The sequence below is a fragment of the Pholcus phalangioides genome, unplaced genomic scaffold (assembly GCF_987345545.1).
Source record: "Pholcus phalangioides strain wild (caught in Gottingen) unplaced genomic scaffold, Ppha-v1.0 ptg000042l_1, whole genome shotgun sequence".
NCBI classification, from domain to species: Eukaryota; Metazoa; Arthropoda; class Arachnida; order Araneae; family Pholcidae; genus Pholcus; species Pholcus phalangioides.
Window position 1 is genome coordinate 13,734,446 of NW_028301628.1, and position 23,231 is coordinate 13,757,676.

General features: G+C 34.7%; 1 protein-coding gene across 2 annotated transcripts in view; it reads right to left on the reverse strand.

Moving 5' to 3' along the window:
* Positions 1-7,679: 7,679 nt before the first annotated feature.
* Positions 7,680-23,231, reverse strand: part of LOC149064506 (protein numb-like) — a 253,792-nt gene continuing 238,240 nt past the window's right edge. Inside the window, exons 3-9 of one of the 2 annotated variants that reach the window (XM_089254894.1) lie at positions 20,947-21,018; positions 20,386-20,463; positions 18,011-18,151; positions 16,889-17,075; positions 16,526-16,762; positions 16,009-16,185; positions 7,680-8,681 (exon numbers count right to left, since the gene is read on the reverse strand). In XM_089254894.1, coding sequence (XP_089111020.1) covers positions 8,146-8,681; positions 16,009-16,185; positions 16,526-16,762; positions 16,889-17,075; positions 18,011-18,151; positions 20,386-20,463; positions 20,947-21,018 — 1,428 coding nt within the window. In that variant the 3' untranslated portion in view covers positions 7,680-8,145. The remainder of the gene's footprint in view (positions 8,682-16,008; positions 16,186-16,525; positions 16,763-16,888; positions 17,076-18,010; positions 18,152-20,385; positions 20,464-20,946; positions 21,019-23,231) is intronic. The other variant, XM_089254895.1, reaches the window with a different exon arrangement.

Consider the following 23,231-nt stretch of genomic DNA (forward strand, 5'->3'; position numbering starts at 1 on the left):
GAAGCAATAGCGCATCGAGAATAGCTTGTCATTGACAGCTTTCATATTTGACTTTTTTCAGAAAAGAATAAAATTGTCAGATGGGATAGCAAAATCTCATGCTTGGAGGACTATATCTTTATTGAAGCATCAAGTATTTCCCTCACATTCTTACTTCCCAGAACTTCAGAAACTTCGGGTTCATCGATATAATGGTTTGAAACCCATGACCTAGACAATGTTTTTAAAAAACCATTATAATAATACCAAATTTTTTTGAATTAGCATTTATTTCACTGCCTTGGTCAAATGCAGAAGAAACTGGAGACCCTCTGGGATATGCTAAAGCCACTCACTATGAAATTCCTATAATTTTTGTTCAGTTCTGAAACACTTCCCTTGTGCACCAACTTATGGATCACCTTCGAAAAACCACTGTCCCAGAATAGGAACATCATTTCAAGGCCCTATAAAACATTTTAAGCCACATAACATAGATAATATTTGAAATTAAATGAACAAAAGTTGGTGAAATGCTGTTATGTTATTTGACGATGAAAAAATATACAAATTTTGAAATGAAGTTATTTGCTTATCTATTCACAGTATCAAAAAAAATATGGCCAATAAAAGCTCAGAATATTTCGACATAACACAAACACATGTTAATGACGAATTATCAAAACAAAACATCTCAATAAATACAAATGCATATGTATATATATTGCATAGTGAGAAAATTGGTTTACATCCCATCTCACACACAAATTCTGCCTATTCAAATTAGCTGGAACATCAAAATTTTGTCCTAACTTTTCGATAGTATACATAAAAGTCTTCAATACAGAGCAAGAAAGTTTGAACTTATCAAACTTTTGCACTCACAAATCTGGGGAATTTTAAAATGAAAGGAAATTCAGACACGATTCTCTGTGTGAAGTCTTAAAAAGTCATCAAAAATAGTCAGTATCCATCATGTTTATCCCCCCCCCCCCACCATTTAATGAATATTACAACCATATTTCAAGGAATAAGATCATATGCGAGAGCTCTTGACGATGTTTCATTTTTGCATGCTATCTGTATTGTTCTGCATGGAACGAACTACTACAAACAATGCCTTGTCAGTGATTTGTACCCCCTCCGCAAAGCATATGGTTCATATATGGGGCAAAGTATAAGCGTTTAAATTATAACTCCTAAAAATTGTATTTGAAAGTATCAGTATTTTTTTTTCGGGGATTTATAATAAAATTCACCTTATGAAATAAAAACTAATGCAAGAGCATCGCAATGTCTAAAATTGTGTTTTTTAAAACAAAAGTGACACTCATTTCTAAAAATATAGTTATACGAAGGTGAGTAGTAAGGGAAAATATTCTGATTTTAACTTTGATACTAGCTCTTTCAAGCAACATGTTGCAAAAATGAAAATGTTCAGAAAATTTCAGTTTCTCCAAATAAAAATGTTAATGAATTTATTTCTCAACATTTTTACACATATGTCAAATGTGTGAATCTAATTTATTTTCTCCCGTCCTAATGATTGTCTTATACCATCATATGTGTTCATCATAAAATACAAAAAAATCTGAAATAAATATTATTCCTATGACTCACTGAACAGTGGCACTTTCATTCGTTACTGGAATTTATCTGTCTCATAAGAATTTCATCAAAGCAAACTTTTTCCACATAAAATAATTATGATCTGTTGTGCACAATTTTCTAAAGAAAATTAATTGACATGGAATCCAGGCACAGGTCAATGTGTTAGAAGGGTGAATAATTGTGTATGTTTGTAGGATCTTCCTGTATATTACAGGACAGACCAATTTTTACTATATTATCATGAAAGGAGCAATCACCCACCTCTAAATTTGCACCTAGTACCATGGCTGTCTTACTGGCATTACAGGCCTGCGTGGGCTCCCAATGATAATGAAATATGTCTTAATACATGGACCTACACAGACACAGCAAGATGGCTTCAGGATGTAAGGGGGTTCTGTGATAATCAGATCTGGTACTATAATTTTTGAGAGTAAATATGTAAACTAATAGGCTGGTAGTTCCAGAAAAATAGGGTGTCCGAAAATGCCTTTGAGACAGTTACTGCATGATACAACATTAAATGCAAAAATAAAAGTAACAAATACATACAGTACATTGTATGGTCCAACAAAGTTGTCAGCTTTGATTTGTCGGAAGTGCTCAAATTGGAATAGGTTATAAATGAGCTTTTTTTAAATTTATGCATCTTATGCTTGTTAGACTAACATTTTAGCAAATATTTTCTTTTGTAACTTGGATTACTTACAAGTGAAGGTATCATTGTGTAGTCACTTTTTTAATTGCACGCATCTATAACATTTATAAAAAAAAAAATTATTAAAAAAAAATATATGCTGAAAAGCAATCTATAAAATCAAATTTCAATTTGAATAAATCATACAAGATTATACTCCAATGTATTTTAGTTTTAATCAGTACAGTGTGTGGTGCTTCACAATTCAGTGTAAGAATTTGATTAGACTATGCATGCAAATGCATGGAATTTTAACTATCATTTCTTGTTGTGATAAGTTGGCCTTTGCTCAAGTGGTTTGGTATAATTTTCAATTCTGCCCTTTTCGGAAATAAGTTTTTGGACATCTGCAGTAGATATTTTTTTTTTGGCTGAAATTTGTGGATGAATTAGAATAAAAGTGAACACAGGAATAATTAAGAAGAGAAGCACAATTGACCGAACACAGAGAAAAGATAAACTGTAGACAAAGTGGAGAATTGTACATAGAGCAATTGCAGATGTAGTTCAAGACATTGCGTATGGCATTATATTCCCACTTGACATAACTTTTTTTGCACATGATGGAAAAGATTATGGAAGCTAGGAAGTTTGCTTGAGCAATGAAGACTTAAGACCAGAATAGATTTCCTATGAATGAAGAGATAAAAAAATTGCTTATCACCGGGATCAATAAAAGATAAATCAAGGAAAATCCAGTAGTGCAGACTATGATCTGTGAGAAGGCTACGTTGATCTGAAAAAAATTCATAAATTCTTGATGGTGTACCTCAGACCAAACTTAAAAATTCAAAGCAAGTCCATGCTACATTTTTAGCCCTAAATGCACCTCATATACATTTCTTTGCGGAATTTATAACAAATTGGTACATGAAATAATGCGTTGTATATGTGTGGCTCAACATAGAAATATTTTATCAAAGATTTAAAATTTGATCAGTTCTTCTCATCCTTGTTCAGGTAACGAGGAGAGGATAAGTGGTACAACATCATGAAAGTCCCATTCAAAATCTAAGACACAATAAATTAAGAAACAAGCGGCGGCAAATGACTTGTATATTCAAAAAATTTTAACATGGAAATTGAAGCCACTGGAGCCAAAAAAGAGGGAAAATGAAGGCCAAAAAGTAACTGAGGGAGTAGGAGGGAATAATTATTTTCCCTACACTCGCATAATACTGTTACAGACAAAGAAGGTCCATAACTGGCCTGTGCCAAAGGAAGAAATTTACCTGCCACTCCTCATAATGTGAACCAGGTTGCCATAATTTGGCCAATTTTCGAAGTGGGGCAATCCATGTATGCCTGGAATAAGTGGGTTGTGATCCCAGGTTCCATTGGAAAATATTGTCTTGTCATGTACTATCACCCCCCTCTCAATTTGGCACCAAAGTTCTGGGACACCTTGTATATCAGTCAGTCCAGTCATTGATACCGGTGGGGGAGGCATTGTATCTATACCTATGATTGTCCCATAATTTGACACCAGTTTGCCCACAGATTAACATCAAATTGTGAAGCATCACTCACTGTACTAACTCAGACAAAAAAAAAAGTCTGTCAATTTCTTAAAATTGTACATAATGAACTTTACATACTTTTCATGCTAGCATCAATGTGAATGTTATACTTATAAATAAACTTTAAAACATAGATTTTATATATATATATGTATAAAAATGCACATTATGAAAATTTAATTTTTGTCAAAACTCACCAATACCAGCACCATAGGTAGCTGTAATATGCAGTGTAGTGAAAAAACATTGTTAAAGTTCTATTTTTATATATGAAAAACTGAAAACAAATTAATTGTATGAACTGGAAAGAGGAAAGCAAAAAATATGAGCATTGAAAATGTCTAGGGCTCTCATCGGGGCGGGGGGAAACACCTTAACATTGGCTTAGCACAGAACGTTTCTGAGAGCATTTCTTGGCCTCCATAGCCTAAATACTGTATATACTCGTGTATAAGATGAGTTTTTTTTGTGGGAAAATTCGTTCCTAAAGTGGGGGGGGGGGGGGTCGACTTATACTCGGGTCAGTTTTTGACATATTTACTTTTGTAACTATAGATGGCGCTAATAATTAGTAGTGATAGATGGCATTGCAAATCACCAGAGTGATTTTTGTAGCTATAGATAGATGGCGGTTGTGTTAGCATTGTTAGTACTTTTCGGGTTAAATCCACGTGTTAATTTTTTTCCCAGGCAGTACAAGTGTGTGTCGTGATTACCCACAGAAAAATCATTGATCTAGTGTTGTATCAGTAAGTATCAAACGATCAAAAATGGAGAAAGCTAAAAGATTTGCATATGATGCATCTTTCAAACTGAAAGTTATCAAATTCGCCGAAGAAAACAATAACTGTGCTGCAGCTCGGACATATAACGTCAATGAGAAAAAAGTGAGAGAATGGCGGAAAATGAAAGAGAAAATTTCAGCCATGCGGAAGACAAAAAAGGCTCTTTGAGGAAAAGTATCAGTGTTCCCTGAACTTGAGAAGGAATTGAATGAATGGGTGCTCAGACTGAAAGGTACAATCGTGACAAGGACAGCCATTCGTCTGAAAGCATTGAAACTAGCCGAGAGTGTTAAATTCAAAGACACAAATCCAGAAAAGTTCTATGCATTCTCAGGTTGGTGTACTCGTTTCATGGACCGTTTTGACCTGTGCTTACGCCAGCGAACAAAGATTGCACAAAAACTCCCAGAAGAATTGGAAAGCAGAATTGAATCTTTCCAGAAGTTCATAATTGAACTGCGAAAAAGACATGGATTTGAACTGTCACAAATCGGTAATATGGACGAAACCCCGGTTACTTTCAATTTCCCAAGCAATAGAACTTTTTTTTTTTTTTCAAACCGAGCACAACTCATGTCTATTGCCATAGGCAATTTACTACCTAGGGAGCTGTGCGGGAAGTGTAAGTGTGTGAACCTAACTGTTTGAGTGCGTGTCTAGTGATGTGGTTGATTTTTCAGTGCTGCCATCTATATCTCAGAAGTGAAGTGAGTGATGTGTAGTGACTGAATATTTGTACTGTTTGTAGGACTGTAGCTCTCTGTGGCGAGACTTTTTAACGGGGAGATCGGCTCGCATTTGCGCCTCGAAGTTGGGAACCACAGAAAACCAACTTCAGCAAAGCAATAGAACTGTTGATGAACTCGGGAAAAAAACCCCATCTTTGTTAGAACAACTGGGCACGAAAAAACACGATTTACGGTCGTGCTATCGTGCATGGCAGATGGAAAGAAATTGCCTCCAGTTGTGATTTTCAAAAGGAAGAAAATTCCTCCGAACATGAAGTTCCCACCAAGAATGATCGTGAAATCCCAGGAAAAGGGCTGGATGGATGAAAAAGGCATTCTACAATGGATCCAGGAAATATGGAACAAAAGACCCGGAGCAGTGTTCGAGAAACCGGCATTATTGGTATGGGATATGTTCAAATCCCACAGAACCGATAATGTCAAAGCCGAGGCAAAGAAATCGAAAACATCATTGGCTTTAATACCAGGTGGGCTAACGTCGATTTTACAGCCTATAGATGTGAGCATTAACAAGCCTTTCAAAGACTATTTGAGGCATTTGTGGATCGAATGGATGAGTTCCGATGATAAAGAAACTACAAAAAGTGGTGCCTTGAAGAAACTTTACATTGGCCTAGTGTGCCAATGGGTACGAAAGTGACAATGACGATGACAGCCCAGATGAAGATAAAAATGAAGATGCCGCACCCTATTATGATCTGATGGATTACGATGAGCTTGGAGACTCAGAAGAAACAGCTAAAAAGTTTGAATCATTTTTCTATTGTAAATTTGCGTAAGCTATTCATTTTGCTTGAAAACATAAGAATTTTTTTCTCTCTCTAATACAAGGATTTTTTGGGGTCGGCTTATACACGGGTGTTCAATTTATTGCGGTTTTGGTGTGTTCCTGAAGTGGGGGGGGGGGGGTCGGCTTATACACAAGTATACTGTATACGGTAGATGCTCGATTCCCCCAACATTCTGCTGTAAGTACCATGGAATTCAAAAATCAAAAGAAACAGCCAAAACAAATGTTTTTTGTCAAGTTGAATAAAAAAGCAAAGTTGCAATCAATATAAAAATATATAAAATAGAAGTAGAAGATGCAAGTACATACCATGTGCTAGTCGTAGGTATGGCGGATTGTATTCAAAGTGAACAGTTATATTTATTGGAGTGAGGAGGAAGCAAATCCAAGGTGAAAGGAGGAAGAACCCATTGCATATTAAGATTTTTTGAGATTATTTAATGCATTTTGAAAATCATTGGCATTATTACAGATATGTTTGATGCGAGAAAATTGAGAAAATACGATGTTTTTGAAAAACTTTTTGCTGATATATGAATTGTGATTGGTTAGAAAATTGACTTTGAAATGAAAGTCTTTTCTTTTGTCGTGGATGCCAGTTAAGATCATATTGTTAGCAATGTTTATTTTATATTAAAATAAATATTTTACTCAGGGGTGTTCCCCCCCCGATGAGAGCCCTAGACATTGGGTATGACTTTTTTATTTTTGAATTCCTATTTGAATTTTTCATTTTTGAATTCTTCGATTCATTTCTTTTTGAATGTCATAGTTTTCAATGTTCATATTTTTTGCATTCTCTTTCCAGTTCAAATAATTAATTTGTCTTCAGTTTTTCATACATAAAAAATGGAACTTTATTATCTATATGGGGTGATTATAAAAAGACTATCCCGACATATGGGCCCCTAACTATCATATCATTCACAGAAACTGAATGAAATTTCGGCATAAGGTATTTTGAGGTATGCGCTCAAGAATGATATGGAAAACAACAGTGTCACTCTAACAGTTACGGTTACAGTGAGAAAATTTCGAAAATATCAAATGGCAACACCAAGTTTTTTGTATTGGAATGCGATCTCCATACTGAAAAACACTAAATAGCGTTGGAATGGCACCTGTAGCACGAAAATCCCTGGAGCTAGGCAAGGAAAAAGTAAAAAGGACTTTGCCGTGCACCAGAGCATTAATGTTCGTTTCATTCGTCACACCGTTTCTTCGGCTGAGATCGCAGCCTGATTAGTCCTCCACAAGGTCATGTGGAAAATTTGTGAAACACAATAAAATGCTTTATTTTATGCTGCTTCTCTGTCCTTATTGGTTGTCCTCACTTTTAGCCTATCTACCGCCGGTGATTTTCATGCTACAGTTGCCGTTTGAACGCTATTTAGGGTTTTTCACAATGGAGATCACATTCCAATACAAAAAACTTGGTGTTGCCATTTGATATTTTCGAAATTTTCTCACTGCAACCGTAACTGTTAGAGTGACACTGTTGTTTTCCATATCATTCTTGAGCGCATACCTCAAAATACCTTATGCCAAAATTTCATTCAGTTTCTGTGAATGGTAGTTAGGAACCCATATGTCGGGATAGTTTTTTTTATAATCAACCTGTATATATATAATTCAATATATTAATTTTTTTATAATTTCAGTTTTGACAGAACTCAGCCATAGAAAAAAGTCTGTAAATGATAACTGGATAATGCTCATTCGATAACAAATATATTTTTTGAAAAAAACATTTACAACAAATACTGTTGATTTGTTTAAGTGCAATCTCATTGAACATATCAAATTCAAACCAGAACTAAAGCCTCTCATAGCAAATAGGCTCAAGACCTTCAAAATCAGCATTTATTTCAACCAATTTAGATTGTAGTAAACATTGATGAATAGTTGAAAAGCTATTTGCTGTCAATTTAATATAAATATTACTATTTCGTCATTTGCACAGTAGGAAAATGGCTATTAGACATTCCTTTTACAAAAAAAAACCAAATGTTTTTCACATCTGAACTTCAAAAGCTTTGATCGCATGCTGGGTGAAAGGGTTGGTGTTCGACTGATGGCGAGTAGCAAGTGAAGCCCATTCTGCATCAAATGGATCTTTATATGAATTTCTTGCATTGTTCACAGGTTGGAATGTATTCGCATTTGCCCAGTAACTCTGAGGTTGATTATTATTGTTCAGTTGCATAGCTAGGTTTGTTGGCTGCGGCCATTCAGATGCCACTGTCGTTATCGAGACGGCCGCTTGAGTGGTCGAATAAGAAAATGCTTCTCCGGAACCAAGCGATTGGCTTCGCAAATGAGAGAAGTTGGGGCTGCTACGACGTGGAGGTGCAATGGGCTGTATGGATGGCACTATGGAATTGATACTGCTACCAGTGGAATGTGGCTGGAAGAGTTCGTTCATTACTTGTTTACCTGAGGTGGGTGGCAGACGATTGTTATGCATGTTTACTCCCTGGAGTGATTTAGCTGAGTTTTGGAGCCATGTTTCAGCCCTTGAACTATCACAGTCTGACCAAAATTTCATACCTTGAAAGAAATAATACATTGCTTATGGTCTATATGTATAGCAAATACTATCCATTATATTGAAAAAAAATAATAACGCCATAGTTATTTCATGTTTATAATGATTGAAAAATGTGAAATCTTATATTAGTTAACCTTTTAAGTGGTTTTTAAAATTTTCCTGAACTGCATTATAACTGGCACAGTGGAAATCACTAAATCTTCTAGGAATTGCCACCTATTTTCAAGAATATTTTTTTCTGATTTCGTGAGCTGATGCTTTCCTCTAATGCAAAATACAAATAATAATATAAAAGAAACAAGGAAGGGAAAAAACTTTAGTTTTATGTTATTTATGCTGTAAGCATAATCATATACAACCTTGAAGGGAAAGGAATAGCATATCTCCTTTCTTTCCCTCCTCTGTTAAAGATTTTGAACAAAAGCTGACTCTGCCAATACCATCTAAAGCAGAAAGCCTTCACTCACAATATTTTCGATGCTGCGACATCATCAATCATCACTTTCCGGCCCGATTTCTTCCTCAACAGAAGCTGCTTGTCCTTGATCATTGGCGTACGCAAGGGGGGGGGGGTCTAACCCCCCTCCGAACCGCTACCCTCCAGCCAAGATTACAGTGTTATTTTGCAGGGAAAAACTTAAACCCCCCCCTCAGAAGGAAAAAAATCTGAACCCCCTTGAGAAAATTCTGTGTATGCTTATGTCCCTGATAATCGCCATATTGATAGTCATTAGCACGCATGTGCACACAGTTTTTTAGTGATAAATTTGTAGTTTAAATGTTTACTTTATTCATTTCTTGGCAAGGCAATAAACAATATTGTTGCCCAAGTCATTTAAAAAGAAGAGTTGAAAAAAACAACAGCTAATCTGAGCGCTAGTGATCTTTGTTTTGGTGAAGGAAGTATAAGCCTATCTGTACAACTGCATATAAAATCAGGCGAGTTCATTTTTTAATATTACACGAAATGCATTGATGAATATTATGTAATATTATTATTGCAAACATCGTTAATCTCATAATCCCAACTTTCATAAACTCAGTGCTATATACATAGGAGTAGGGCTTTATGAAGTTTTTGATCATATTGGTGCAGTGCTATTTGAATCATTTTTTAATGTTATCCCTCAACGTAAGAAATTTTTAACAGATAAACAGTTGGAGGGAATTTAGAATAATTACAGAAAATATATTTCATGCACCCCCCCTCTCCCTCACATCCTGGAGCCAGGCTTCTATAATCAGATTTTTGGTAGACACCATGCCAAAAGGGCCATCGATGGAATTTCAAATAATTTCATGAAAGGAAATTTTATTTCATTCCCCCCCCCCCCCCCCCCACCTTGAAATTGGGTCCCTTGGTAAGATTTGTGCTAGGATCAAAGTAATGAAAATACCAAATTTTTTTAATGTTATAACTTCAACTAAATACATTCACAAATTTTGAAAAAATTCAGTCTAATGATGCTTTTATTTCATGTCAATATGTGTGTAGGACTTGTGTATGATTCGTGTGTATGAATAGGTGAATTTGCTGAACACCCAAGAAGAGCGAGGACTGAAACTTTTATCATTGGTTGGTGGTCATACTTGATGCAGCAAATCTAGCATTGCCCAAGCAACAGTCTTGACTGAGATGTCTTCCATAGGACTTGTCTCTTGCTATCTTGCGAAACAGTTCACAAGTATTTATAGAGGAAAAAGACCAACAATGTCGAGATGTGTGCTTTTGGTATACTATTTGTGCTTGTGTGTTTTACGCCTAGCAGATGATGATATAGAATACAATCGGTCACTACAGGTGCATTCTTGTGCCAGATTTCACTCAGTAAATATGAGTGATCTCAATGTTCCTGCATATTTTGAAAGTACAGTTGAACCGTGTTATAGCACCCCCCCCCCCCCCCCGGTTGGAGTGCCAACCCAGACATTTGTCGCCAGAAATTTTTTTTTCAGTGAACAGATCTTCCATATTGGGATTATAATGTAAAAAACTTAGGGAATATAATGTAATGTAGAACTGAAATAATTTCAGAGGTAAGTGTTGTAAAATATGTGTCTCTGAAGTTTTATATTAAGAAATATTCAAGTAATATTGCACAGTTTTTAAAATTCCATGAATTTCCTCTTCTTAAAATTGAATGAGTGTTAAAATATTTATAGAATAACACTAATAAAAGACCAAGATACAATATTTCAGTACGAACGTGTGAATTTATGTAATGAAACCTCTTTGAAACACTATTCCAACACCAGGATTCGATATAATGCCAAAATTCTTTGGGACGGATGGTGGCATTGACAGGGCTTGACCATTATGTTAAAAAAAATGCCAATTTATTTTCCCATTTAAATTAACAAATTTCTCTTACTTTATTAATGTATTGGAAACACATCAGAGAAGGCAAGATTTCAACTATACATAAATTCTTTCTATAAGACAACTTAAAATATTCAAGTGATTATTATATTGTTGATATCAACATGGGAGTAGTGTATAATCATAGAGAATTAAATAGAATTTTGCCCCATGTCTATAAATTTCGTCAGATACATATTTTGCCTGTCTTGAACACAGAGGGGTCATTGCTTCATAATGTAATTCTTAAAATTGATCCAGGTTTGGATGTTATTGGCTTTATTGTTGTTGTAGCCATCACAACTGATAATTGCATAAATAGCAAAATAGTGGATTTGTCCACTAGTCCCCATATAAATTTCCACGTCCATCCTCTCGCCTTTCAATAGGGCCAGACCATTTTTTTCCTGATCGTGCACCTGATTAAAAATATCAGAAAATCTGGCTGTATCAAAAAAATTGTGTTTTTCCCCCAAATAGAATTTCGCCCCACCTATCAATTTCGTGAGGTTCATATTTCGCTTTTCTTGAACATAGATCACACGTTGCTTCATAATATAATTCTCAACATTAATCTACGTTTGTCAATGATGGGTACAGAAGGTGCATTTTCGAAATAGACTCGCAATGCGTTATGATAAACAACTTTGAGTTTTTTAGAAACTACAAAATACTGTGTTGATGAATTGGGTTTTTCATGTTTTAACTGGAAAATATATACAAATACTTATTTAAAATCCAGGTTTGGGAAATATATAGACTGGTACTAACAATATTTCTTTGAGACAAGTTTTAGAATGTGGGAGGAGGAGGGGAATTCCGTAAATTTTTTTTAACATATATTTTATTTCATGAAAAGTTCCTTTTAAAGCCCCCATCCCATGATTACTTGTTTCATGACAAAGGGTAAGGTAATTAAGGTGAAGATAATAAAAAGTCTTTGTTGGACATAAACCGCAAAAACCACAGCCAGTGTGTAGGAAATCCCGTACTTGTTTGGACATTTCAAAGGAAGTTGCTTGGTGGGGAGAAAAAATTTGGTGAGTGTGTATAGTGTGTTTGTGAGATAGGTTCAGTATGTTAGCTGTAGGACAATACGCAGCAGTGCAAATGAGCAGTCTTCCTTCTCTATCCATTTCCAAATGTCCGAACGTTCCCTGTTATTGGCTAGATGTTTCTCCCATTCCATGGCCTTTGTATTGAAAGCCATAAAAATTACTGCTTCCCTGAGGCCCGAGACGATCTCAGATCCTGACAAAGACTTTTATTTTTTTTACTTTAATTATCTTACCCTGCGTCGCGAACCAAAGTGATCATGGGATGGGGGCTTTTACATATTTATTTTTTTATAAATGACTGAAAATATATATTGCATGTGTGTCTAAATGAAAAACAAAGGATATTATATAGTTGAATGGGTCTCAATTTTCTTTTGGTATTCAATGGATATTGTTTCGGTTAAAATCAACAGAAATGAAGTTCTGAAAAATTAAGGAAGTTTTGAGGTCAAAGGGTAATTTTTTCAAATATTGTCAAGTTTTGATAAAAAACTCTGGCCCTAATTTATACTTGAAAATAATGTTGAATTATAAGTATAAACTCATCTATTCGAGTGCTCAATTCTTTACAAATTCGGCCTCTTTTTCTAAAACATTTAGAAATAATATAGCAATGTGGGTCAAATATATAACACATGGGCATTACAGTGTGTGGTACTGCTGGGAAACGATCTTACAGGGAAGATGGGTTTCGAGGACGGATCTCGATGACATCACAAATCTCGGGGTAAGGCTTTCTGTTCTACAAGGTGTTGACTCTGCCCACTGGCAGTTAGTTCATTGACAGTATAGGAGAAAGGAAGGGGGTGGCAGAGAAAAAAGAAAATATGTTATCAGGAGAAGAAAGCTTAAAATGGTATTTAGGCTAAGGGTTGCCAGAATGACAGTTTTAGGAAAATGAAGTATTTCGGGATTTCTGATGCGAGAGGATTTTAAGAACTCAAGATATCTTGTCTTTGCTACTGTTAACCTTGGTTTAACCTCTGTATGATCATGGGCATAATATTGCGTCCAAACACCAGTGGAGTAAATTGAAATAAGTTTTCTGGGTTTTCTTTCCTCTCTCTTCACCACTGCAAAGTTTTATACTAAACCTATTATACATGAAAGCTAGTTTTTCTTTCCCTCCTTTCTTTATAATGTGTCTTTCCACTATATAAGAGCAAAACAGAACAAATACAAATACGACAAGGGTGAAAAGAGGACTCTAAAAGAACACACTTTTATCTATTATACTTTTCACTTTTGTTTTCTATCCCCCCTTCTTCCTTTTTGTAAATGTGCTGTTACGTTAGAACAGCGTTTCCCAAAGTGGGCGATGGAATGGGTCCAGGGGGACAACAGAAGCTACGGGTATAACACAAGATCCTATGGGTTTGTTTGAGTTGGGAGCGATGACAGAAAAAAATTTCTGAAGAAGGGGGTGATGGATCAAAAAGTTTGGGAAACTATGGGTTAGAACAAAATTACCATTTAGCACTGATTCGCTAAATATAGATAATCCAAATTTCTAGCTAAAATTTTGTACATGAAGTGGTTATAGAAACAGAAAATGAATACATCTCTAATTTGGTAGGCCTCAAAATTAACTCTTGAAATTACCAGAAACCTATTTTTTTTCTACCTTAGTTTTAACAATAAGGCTGCTTGTAAATTTAATGTCATATATAAGATTGCCAGCAAAATCTGCTGGATCATTTTTCATTGACCGAAACTCAAAAATTTCCCCCAACTCTTCCTGATTGAAAGTCCTGAAGGAAGAATTGAAATTTAAAATCTTAACCTTCCCAACATTCCCATTTTAAGTTCAGTCAAGTTCAGTTTTTTTCCTTCACAAAATTTTTCTTTCACTACTGGCAAATATTTTTCACATTTTTGCATACTTTCCAAGTTGTTAGGATTCCCACATTTTTGTATTCTATGAGTAACCACTGTACTACAGTGAAACCTGTATGAAACGAGCATCAAGAGACTGAAATAATATTCAATTATAGCCAGATTTTCATTTTATAAAGGTGCACATCAAAGCACTAATCATCGAACAGAATATCTTTTAATTATGTTCAGATTTCTGTCTCATATGGTGATCGTCTTGAACAGGTTATACTGCATTTGGTGAACATTCATTCACAATCAGGAAATGGCCCTAACAGTTAAAAACCTGTAAAATTTTGAAGTAGAAGTTTGTTAACCTCTCTACTACACATGCTAAGTTTGCAGTTGCACGTGTAGCCACATGCAACAGCAAGCTTGACCATAAAAAGTCCCTTGTACAATCAAAACGCTTGTGCAAAATTACCCTTTAGACACTCAAGCATGCTTGTACAAAAGATTGAACATGCATGCTTGTCAAGCTTGCAGTTACATGTGTGGCTGTCTTCAGTTGAGAGCCAAGAAAAAACATCCATTTAGTTTGTTAACATTTTATCTGGACATAAAAAAAAAGAAATTGCTTCATTAAATTTGATTACCCTATACTCTTCATTACAAAATCATACAAGCATAGTTTTTTATGTATACAATTCCATTATAAAATAGACTTTCTGCACGTTCTACAGGAACAGATGACAAAGAAAATGATGAATGAATATGAAAATTCAATTTCCACTTGATAAGCAGTGGCATCAGAGCCAGGGGTACCATGGATACTGAAGCATTTACAGAATTTTGTATCATTGTAGCACAGAGCACCTCCAGAAATTAAAGTATACAACGAAAACTAAAGTCGAGCACTCACAGGTCCACAACACTCCCAATGTCCTTGATAGTAAGTGCAATTTACATTGTGTTGGATGATAGATTACACAGGTTCTACAAAAAATACTTTTTGAAAGACTTTTTAGTTTTGATATTATTTTGATATTATTTTCAGTGCCAATTCCCAAAAATTCAATCCATTTTTTTTTTCTATCCATATAAGGTTTTAACATGAAACAATTTCATATTTTGGAGGAAAATAACTCAAATCCAAATATTTTTGAATTTTTATTTTTGTTATCACCTCATAAATACATACTTCACATTTATATTCTAGTTCTGTCGTTATAACAACAGGCCCTGAAATCAATTAAATATATTTGGCAATAATTTACTATATTTATTCCTAATGCGCAGTTTCAATGTGATTTGTATGCTATTAATGTATTACCATTGAAATTTAATTTTCCCTTTACCTCATAAAAGTAGAGCCAATATGACAAAACCAATGCCAGATTTGGAATCAGCACCTCCAAAATTACTGAATTATCTTTGGCAATGATTTACTATATTTATTTATAGTGCAGAGTTTTGATGTGATTCGTATGCTGCTTATCAGTGGCGTCTGAGCTAGGGGTGCTAAAGCACCCACAGTAATTTGTGGCATGGATCTGAGCACCCCCAGAATTGATTCAGAAATTAAAATTTCTGATATAAAACTAAAGACGAGCACCCACAGTTTCGAAACATTTCCGACGCCCCTTCTGCTTATGTATTACCATTAAAATTTAATTTTCATTTTATCTAAAAAACTAAATGTGATGGAATTTTTTTAATTATTTTTCCAGTTATTAGCAACCATAAAACTAAAATATGCCAATTATTTTCAATCAAGTTTCTCCATCACAGTTCTGTGTTATGAATGGAAAGATTATGAATAAGTATTCAATCAAGTATTTCATTCACTAAAATGGTATCCACTCGCCTGATTGTTCACTGGAATTCATTCGCATGAAACTACAGAATCTCATCCACTTGACTTCTGACTGTATTAACATAACATTGATTTACAATTTAAAATCACAGTTTATGACGATTTCTTATGATTATTTTAAATATAGTTTCATAACCTATTCTTAATGCAATATCACGCATTAGAAGGAGTGAAATGATGCAACAGAACAGTCTCAAGTCTGAATTTCTGCTACGAACCAGAGTCTGATGAGGGCTGTGGATTGCTGTAAGGCCTGTTCATTATTGCAATAGGGCTGGCACTATATGTTTCATCATTTTTAGACAGATATGAGAGGCCCTGAGAAAGCTGTTGACACATTGCACTGATGCTGTCCTGTTTTTCTGTCATCGGAGAGGCTTCTATGATTGGAGCCACTAAGACGAAGGAAAAAATAAAACAATGAATATTATAACAGGAAATCTTATATGGCAGTAACAAGTGTTTAACTGAGTTGACAAAAAAAAGGCAACATGCTTATAATTACTTATTACGATTATAATTACAGTGTTTATAAGCATGTTGCCTTTTAGTACATTAAAAATCCACATATATTCATAAACACACACATATTCATAAAAAAAATTTCCATAATTTATATAATGGCTTTAACAAATTTTAATGAAAACTATTTGTAAATTAAATACATTAGTGTAAATTTTGTTTGTGTCATATTCAGTATACTTCTTGGAATAGAATCAAGTCAGTTGCACCTACCAGTTATGCTGCTGCTGACATTTTTGTTGATTGCATTCTGATCTATTGTCATCGATTTCTGACGCTCCAAAGTTGATGGCAGCTCATCAAGACGAAGTGAAAGTTGTCTTTTGAAAGGAGATGTTTGGTTGAGAGTAGTGAATCCTCTAAAAGAACCTTGTCTTTGAACCATACCGGGAGGTGCATGTGGACGTTCTATCGCAAAGGGGTTTTTCACTGGTTTCACAGGCGGGGGCTCTGCAAAAAACCGCACATCAAAAAAAGTGTCAGGTAATTACAGTCAGATTAAATGTAACTGGTAATTGATTAAGTCGACTATAAATTTCTAGTTGATGTAGAAAGGGAAGAAAAACTTTGCTGCACCTGATACTTTGCATTCCTGAGGATCTTGCAATCGTTCAGTTAGCGAACTATGTCTGAATGATCCAGTTCGAGTGAATGTAGAAGTAGCAGGATCGAAGGACATGACAATGGATTCTTTGTCTCTTTTCTGTTTCTTCTCTAAGCAAACAGCAAATGCACAACCTACAGCATGACTCAAGCGCTCACCCTAAAACAAAGCAACAAAGGATAAAATAATATAGTACTGTATTTTCCTACATATAATTTGAGGAAGTACAAATTCAAAAAAAACACCAGAATTTTTTAGTATGCACTGCTGCATCTCATCTGCAGATTTTCTCGGAGAGATTTGAGTATAAATAATAATTGAAAAAAATTAATTCGTAAAATAAAATTCTTACAAAGATTTATAGATAACGTAAGACGTCAGTATAAAAATTGATATTTTATCACAAAAGCGTGACAGACAACTCTTAATATCATTTAAGATTTCATTGTTGATGAATTCAATTTTTACATGTGCATTATATATTGCTACGGACTATATGATTTCTGAAAACAGAGAAATTTGCAGATTATGTGCAGGAAATTACGGTAATACAAAATATACAGCTGCAGTACAAAGTCAACATGAATCTGGGACAATACAAATTATTTTCCAAACTATCTTTCAAGAATTTAATGCAACAAACACATACAGATACAACAAGCATGATTTTCTAATAAGATATTAACTATAACTGTTCAAATGGTGATAAAGGAAGAAAAATTTGAGGATGCTCTGAAAATCATACCCATCACTAGAAATGTTTAGACTTTTGAACCAGTGGTTCTCAGACTTGTCTTCTGTGGCTCCCTCTTTTCTACCTAGTGGGCGTGTATCCGTGGCTACCCAGAATAGTCTAACAAAGAACTGTTTTATGATATTGAAACACATTAATAAGGACAGCTCACTGGCCCCTGACAATGATTTGTGGTGCTCCAAGGAGCCATAGCACACAATTTGAGAATCACTGATCTGAACTAATTAGACCTGGTTTATCCTGGCAAGTACTAATAAATTTTAGTATTAGATTCTCAACTGCATGCATTATAGATAAAAATGATTTATGAATATGAAAATGAAAGAAAAGTCAAACTCACTGAATCTTTCAGAGCAAGGAAACCATGACACATCCACCGTCTGGTTGTACCATCTCGACAGATGTAAGAAAATCCCTTCTCATGACTTCTGTCCGGAGCACAGAATGATACTTTTTCAATAGTTTGGTCCACAAGCAAGCCCTGCAGCAAAAACACATTCATTAGTTTTTTTGGTTAAATAGAATTTTTATTCCTTAGGAAATTTCCTTAAATTTTTTGTGTATTATTCAAAAACGCATGTCCTTCATGCATACATAGTGCATCTCATAAATATATAGAGAGAAACTGGATAGTTCATTATTTTTTAAATGAAATATTAATGAAAGCAACAACCAAAAAAAGTTTTAACATACAGTTATGTAACAAACTGATATACACCTATGCAATAATCATTATGTGCATAGCAAAATTCTAGCATCAAATAAAAAATGCAAAATCTCATAAGCAAGGCCTGGATGTCGTTGCCCTGAAAATGTAAAAAATCACTTTAAAAATGCCCTAAAAAATTGGGGGATAAATGCCACCAAAATAATAAAACAAAGTTCTCTTGAAAAATCGATTATGTTCAAAAGTTGGAAGAAAACGTTTTGATAACAAAATCATATGTATACATTTTTTTCTCAACGTTTAGATTTTATCAAAAAAACATTTCTAATAGATGAGTTTTCCTGAAAATGGTTAGGAACACAGTGGTTAGGCTTCCCACAAGGGTGGGGCTGACAGCGTTCTGGCCAGAGGAGACGATTCTTATCTTTTTTTTCACAAGGAAATTCACTATTGAGAGAAGCCAGTGAAAAATCTGACCAAAGCCCCTTGTTGCTAGATTGGAGGGGGGGGGGCATGACTGGCATACTGGGGGCGAATTTTTTCAGTAAAAAACGAAATATCACGCCCCCACCCCTCAGAAAATCCTGTGTATGCCTATGGTTAAAAGACCAAAAGCATCTTTTATTCTATTTTCCACGAAATTCAAACATATTTTTTCATGAGTACTTGAATGCAATCAGCATTCATATAATTTTTTTAATTCTTTTCAATATGAAAAAATTTAAAAAGTGAAAAAATAACTTGAAAATGCCAAAAAATGCCATAGGTCTAACAGTAAAAAAAAAAAATAGAAAAATACTAAAAATGCAAAAAAAATCAAATGTCATCACCTGCTCATAGGTATGTACAAATACTAAAAATTACAAACTTACATAACATTGGATAGCAGGGATGATATTTCAAGAGAAAGTATAAAATACATGAGAACTTATATCGTCAGTTAGAGTTAAAATAACCATGTCACATTCATTTTTCTTGTGAGGTCGTCTTAAAATTGTGCAATCACAGTGTGAATAGATGAATTGTTTAACAAATTTCTAGTGATATACATGAATGTATTTCCAGGGATTAATTTATTTACAAAGTTTACTCAAGAAGTAATAATTTCATTGCAAAGGAATGAAAGAATGACAAAGAAAAATATTAGAAAGTGGTAATGGTGCAATTCTTAATTTGTGTTCATCATGGTAGTTATCGCTAAGTGAAGTTCTTTTGCATGTGAATTGCAATATCTAAAAAAACATGGTTTATTGAAGTATCCTAAAGTGGAAAAATTATGTGGCACAAAATGCATTTGTCATCAAAACTTCACGAGCATCACAAATGAGCTCCATTATCATGAGTTATACCTCACAAGCTTTGAAACGACGAATACATAACAAATATTCATTCTGACAAAAAGAATGTTAACCTCGATGGCCCAGATGGCTGGAACTATACAGCCATGAACAATGCAGTACCTTCAGTGGACAGAATGAAGGTGCATCTAATCAGGTCCTGTGTGAAGGCACTCAATGGCACGATTAACATCACATTTCTGAAATGAAGAAAGAATCCCAAAGACTTTATGAATTTTTTCAGAAACCACATTCTGCCTTCTGTGGGGAAGTTTAACAAAGGGTAATTACCAGTTCTGTCTCTGCAAAAAAAAGTGGTTCTAGAAAAATCATGAATGGAATAACCATTATTTGGTACAGTATTTAATACAATAGAAAACCTTAAAGAAATTTACACAAATAGGTGACAGTTTCAAGCGAGGAACTGATTTGAAAAGGTCAAAACAAAGTTGGTTTTGAAATGGATTCAGAAAATTTACATAAATTAATGACAGCATTCCTGATGGAAATTCAAAAAATTATTTGTAAAAGTGGAACAACTATCTAATTACATTGTATAAAAATGGAGTCTATACTTTGCGACAGCATTATTTAAAAATTCCTTTTAAAAAAGGTTGGAACTTTGTATACATAATAAAATAAGAAACTCCCATCAAGCACAAATTAACATATTACTCAGAAATATTAAAAAAAAAGATTGAAGATGATCACTTTTGTTTCATCATCCACTACTCGTAACCCATCGCCCGTAACATACAGCGTTCCTTTAACTGGTCTTCGACGTGAACTCTATAAAAGGGAAAAAGTTTTAAAAAACAAACTTATTACACACAATCATACATATTAATTGATAATCATTTGCGTGCATAACATAAATACCAAAAACCAAAGACATAAAAACCAAAAGTCACAGAAAGTTTGAATAATCAATAATTAGCAATTTATTCTCTGTAGGACTGACTTGATTTGCACAGAAAGAAATAGGATTATTTTTTAAATGGGAACAAAAAACTATCGCCAGAATAGTTAAATTTTTAGCCAAAAGGTGATCTGTAGGTGTACAAAAGCAGTTGTACATAATATATGCATCACTATACAAAATACTCAACTGAACTGAAGGACTACCAGTTAATTTTCGAACTTTTCTGTGACTAGGATTACCTGGCATATCTTGTGCATGTATTCGATATAAGGCATTTACGCACTTCCTACTCGAAAAGGAACCAGTGTTCATATCTTATAAATATTTTTCCCAATAGAAAGTGAACTTACTCTCAGAACTTTTAATGCTTCTTCACACACTTGCATACCACGAGATTCAAACACCTCTACACATCCAAGGTACTGTTATAAAGCAGAATGAAAACAAAATTATTCAAGTTCATCATAATATGAATAACTGAAAAAAATTATGAATTATCAGATATTCTTTCTCATAATTTAATTTAGAGTGATCTACCTCCTCGAAATTGCAGAAAATAATAAGCATAATTGCAGACCTTCGAAAATGATCAAAAAGAAAAGAATGATTCATCGTGAAAATAGGACAAAACCCTGCATCTAACACAAAATGTTTTATACAAATAACAAAGACCACAACAGGCAAAATACCCAACAAGGTAGATGAAAACAGATGCCCATAAAAAATATGGATGTTGATTAACACTAAAATACAGTAACCCAAAATAAGAGCAATTACCACAGAAAAAACCAATATACACTAAAATAAAAAATTGATGATTATGATAAAATAAAATACACTCTGCTCATAAAAAAATTATGTTTGTCTTATCCAAGTATAACCAATTCACTTTAGGCTTAAAGGACATTTGCTCCTCACTTGGGGTCATGTTCTCAGAGCTTCCTGCATTTACCGACAGGTGGCTTCATTGTGAAGGGATTTATATGTGGTCTGGGAGAGACCACACAGACGGAAATGCAAGTTAGTTATTGTTAATAATAACACTGGACGGGGAATTACCCACCTCTGACTTGGATGACTTCTTGATTGACACTAAATCATGAAAATGTTTCGGTGGGGGACAGGTTTTCTTCCAGTGATCATTGTCTCTTTAGTTTTTTCTGTAACTTTTCTTCGAGTAAGGTTTATAACAAAAGACATGATAACAAAACATGGTTCCTTGTTTTCGGATAACTAACTTTGATGTTTCGAAAGAACAGTTAGCGGAAATTTTCAAAGACCACTTGGAATCAGTAAAGGTACTAAGTCAATGAGAAGAATTGAGTACAAAGCTGTCCTCTGTTTTGCACGACGTCATATCCTTTGTTCGAAAAAAACGTATTTGCACACTCCCTGTGGTTCCCAGATAGCATGCATAACCTTTATTTTGAAAAGAAAAGAGCATCCAGAGAGTGTAAAAGTGGACGACGTGACCTGTCATTGTTCACTGATAAAAGAAGGGTGATGAAGAAAGCAATAAGGGATAGTAAAAAAGAAGTTGAATCTAGGTTGGCAGATAACATTGGCTCTGACCCAAAATCATTTTTTAGATACACCAATAATAGATGTAAGAGGACAGTTGGTCCCTTCTTGACAGGAGAGTCTAGAGTAGTGAGCAACAGTGGCGTCGGAGCCGGGGGTGCTGTGGGTGCTCGAGCACCCACGGAAGTTTGTAGAAGGGGTTCGAGCACCCACAGAATTGATTCAAAAATCAAAATTTCCTGCATGAATCTCAAGACGGGCACCCACAGGTTCGAAACACTTCCGACGCCCCTGGTGAGCAATGTACATTAGTGTATTTACAGAGGGGCTGAGCGGGCTGTAACCCAGGGCGGCAAATTTTGGAGTGGAGGGGAAGAGAGAAAAACTTTATTTTTAATTCATGTTTCGTAAACGCATGTAAGTGCCACGTGTCATTTCTATCGTAAATAATATACAATTACTAAACCATATTATTTATTTTTTTGTGTTTTATCCACGCCGATTGCCATTGAAGTGAAAAAATATATGATTGTCTAACCTTCCTATTTACAGTGTTATTCACCACCTTTCCAAATAATATTGTCACAAGTAGAGGTGGGAGGGTGAGTAGGCATCCAGCGATGCAAAGCAGCGCTCATTTCAGATTACTGAAGGTGCTGGAAAAAAGAGGAGTTCGGCCGAGATCCCCTAAAAAAGGGGCCCCTTCTTTAACCCGGGTTATCTTCTTTGGAGGGCTTTCTATGGAGGGTGGTGGTACAGTGGTGCTTACACTGAGAGAAGTGCGACGCGTATGTTCATTTTTGTTTCAAAAACACAATTTCCAAGAGATTGGATCACTGCATCACATGATGTTAAACTGTCAATTAACCGAGCAGCATTTTTAAAAATGACAAGCACTGCTGAGCATGTAGCAAGAATTTCCGAAATTAAAAATAAGCATTCATTAAATTTCATATCAGAAATTTGCGGTAAATGCCGGCCTTATGTGTAGTTCATAAACAAAATGTTATAAATATTGACGGTTCTTTTTTCTGATACAGCGACGCATGCGGTACCGTATTAAACTACATGTACCGAAATAAAAAAAATAAATGTGTGCATCTTGAATATACAC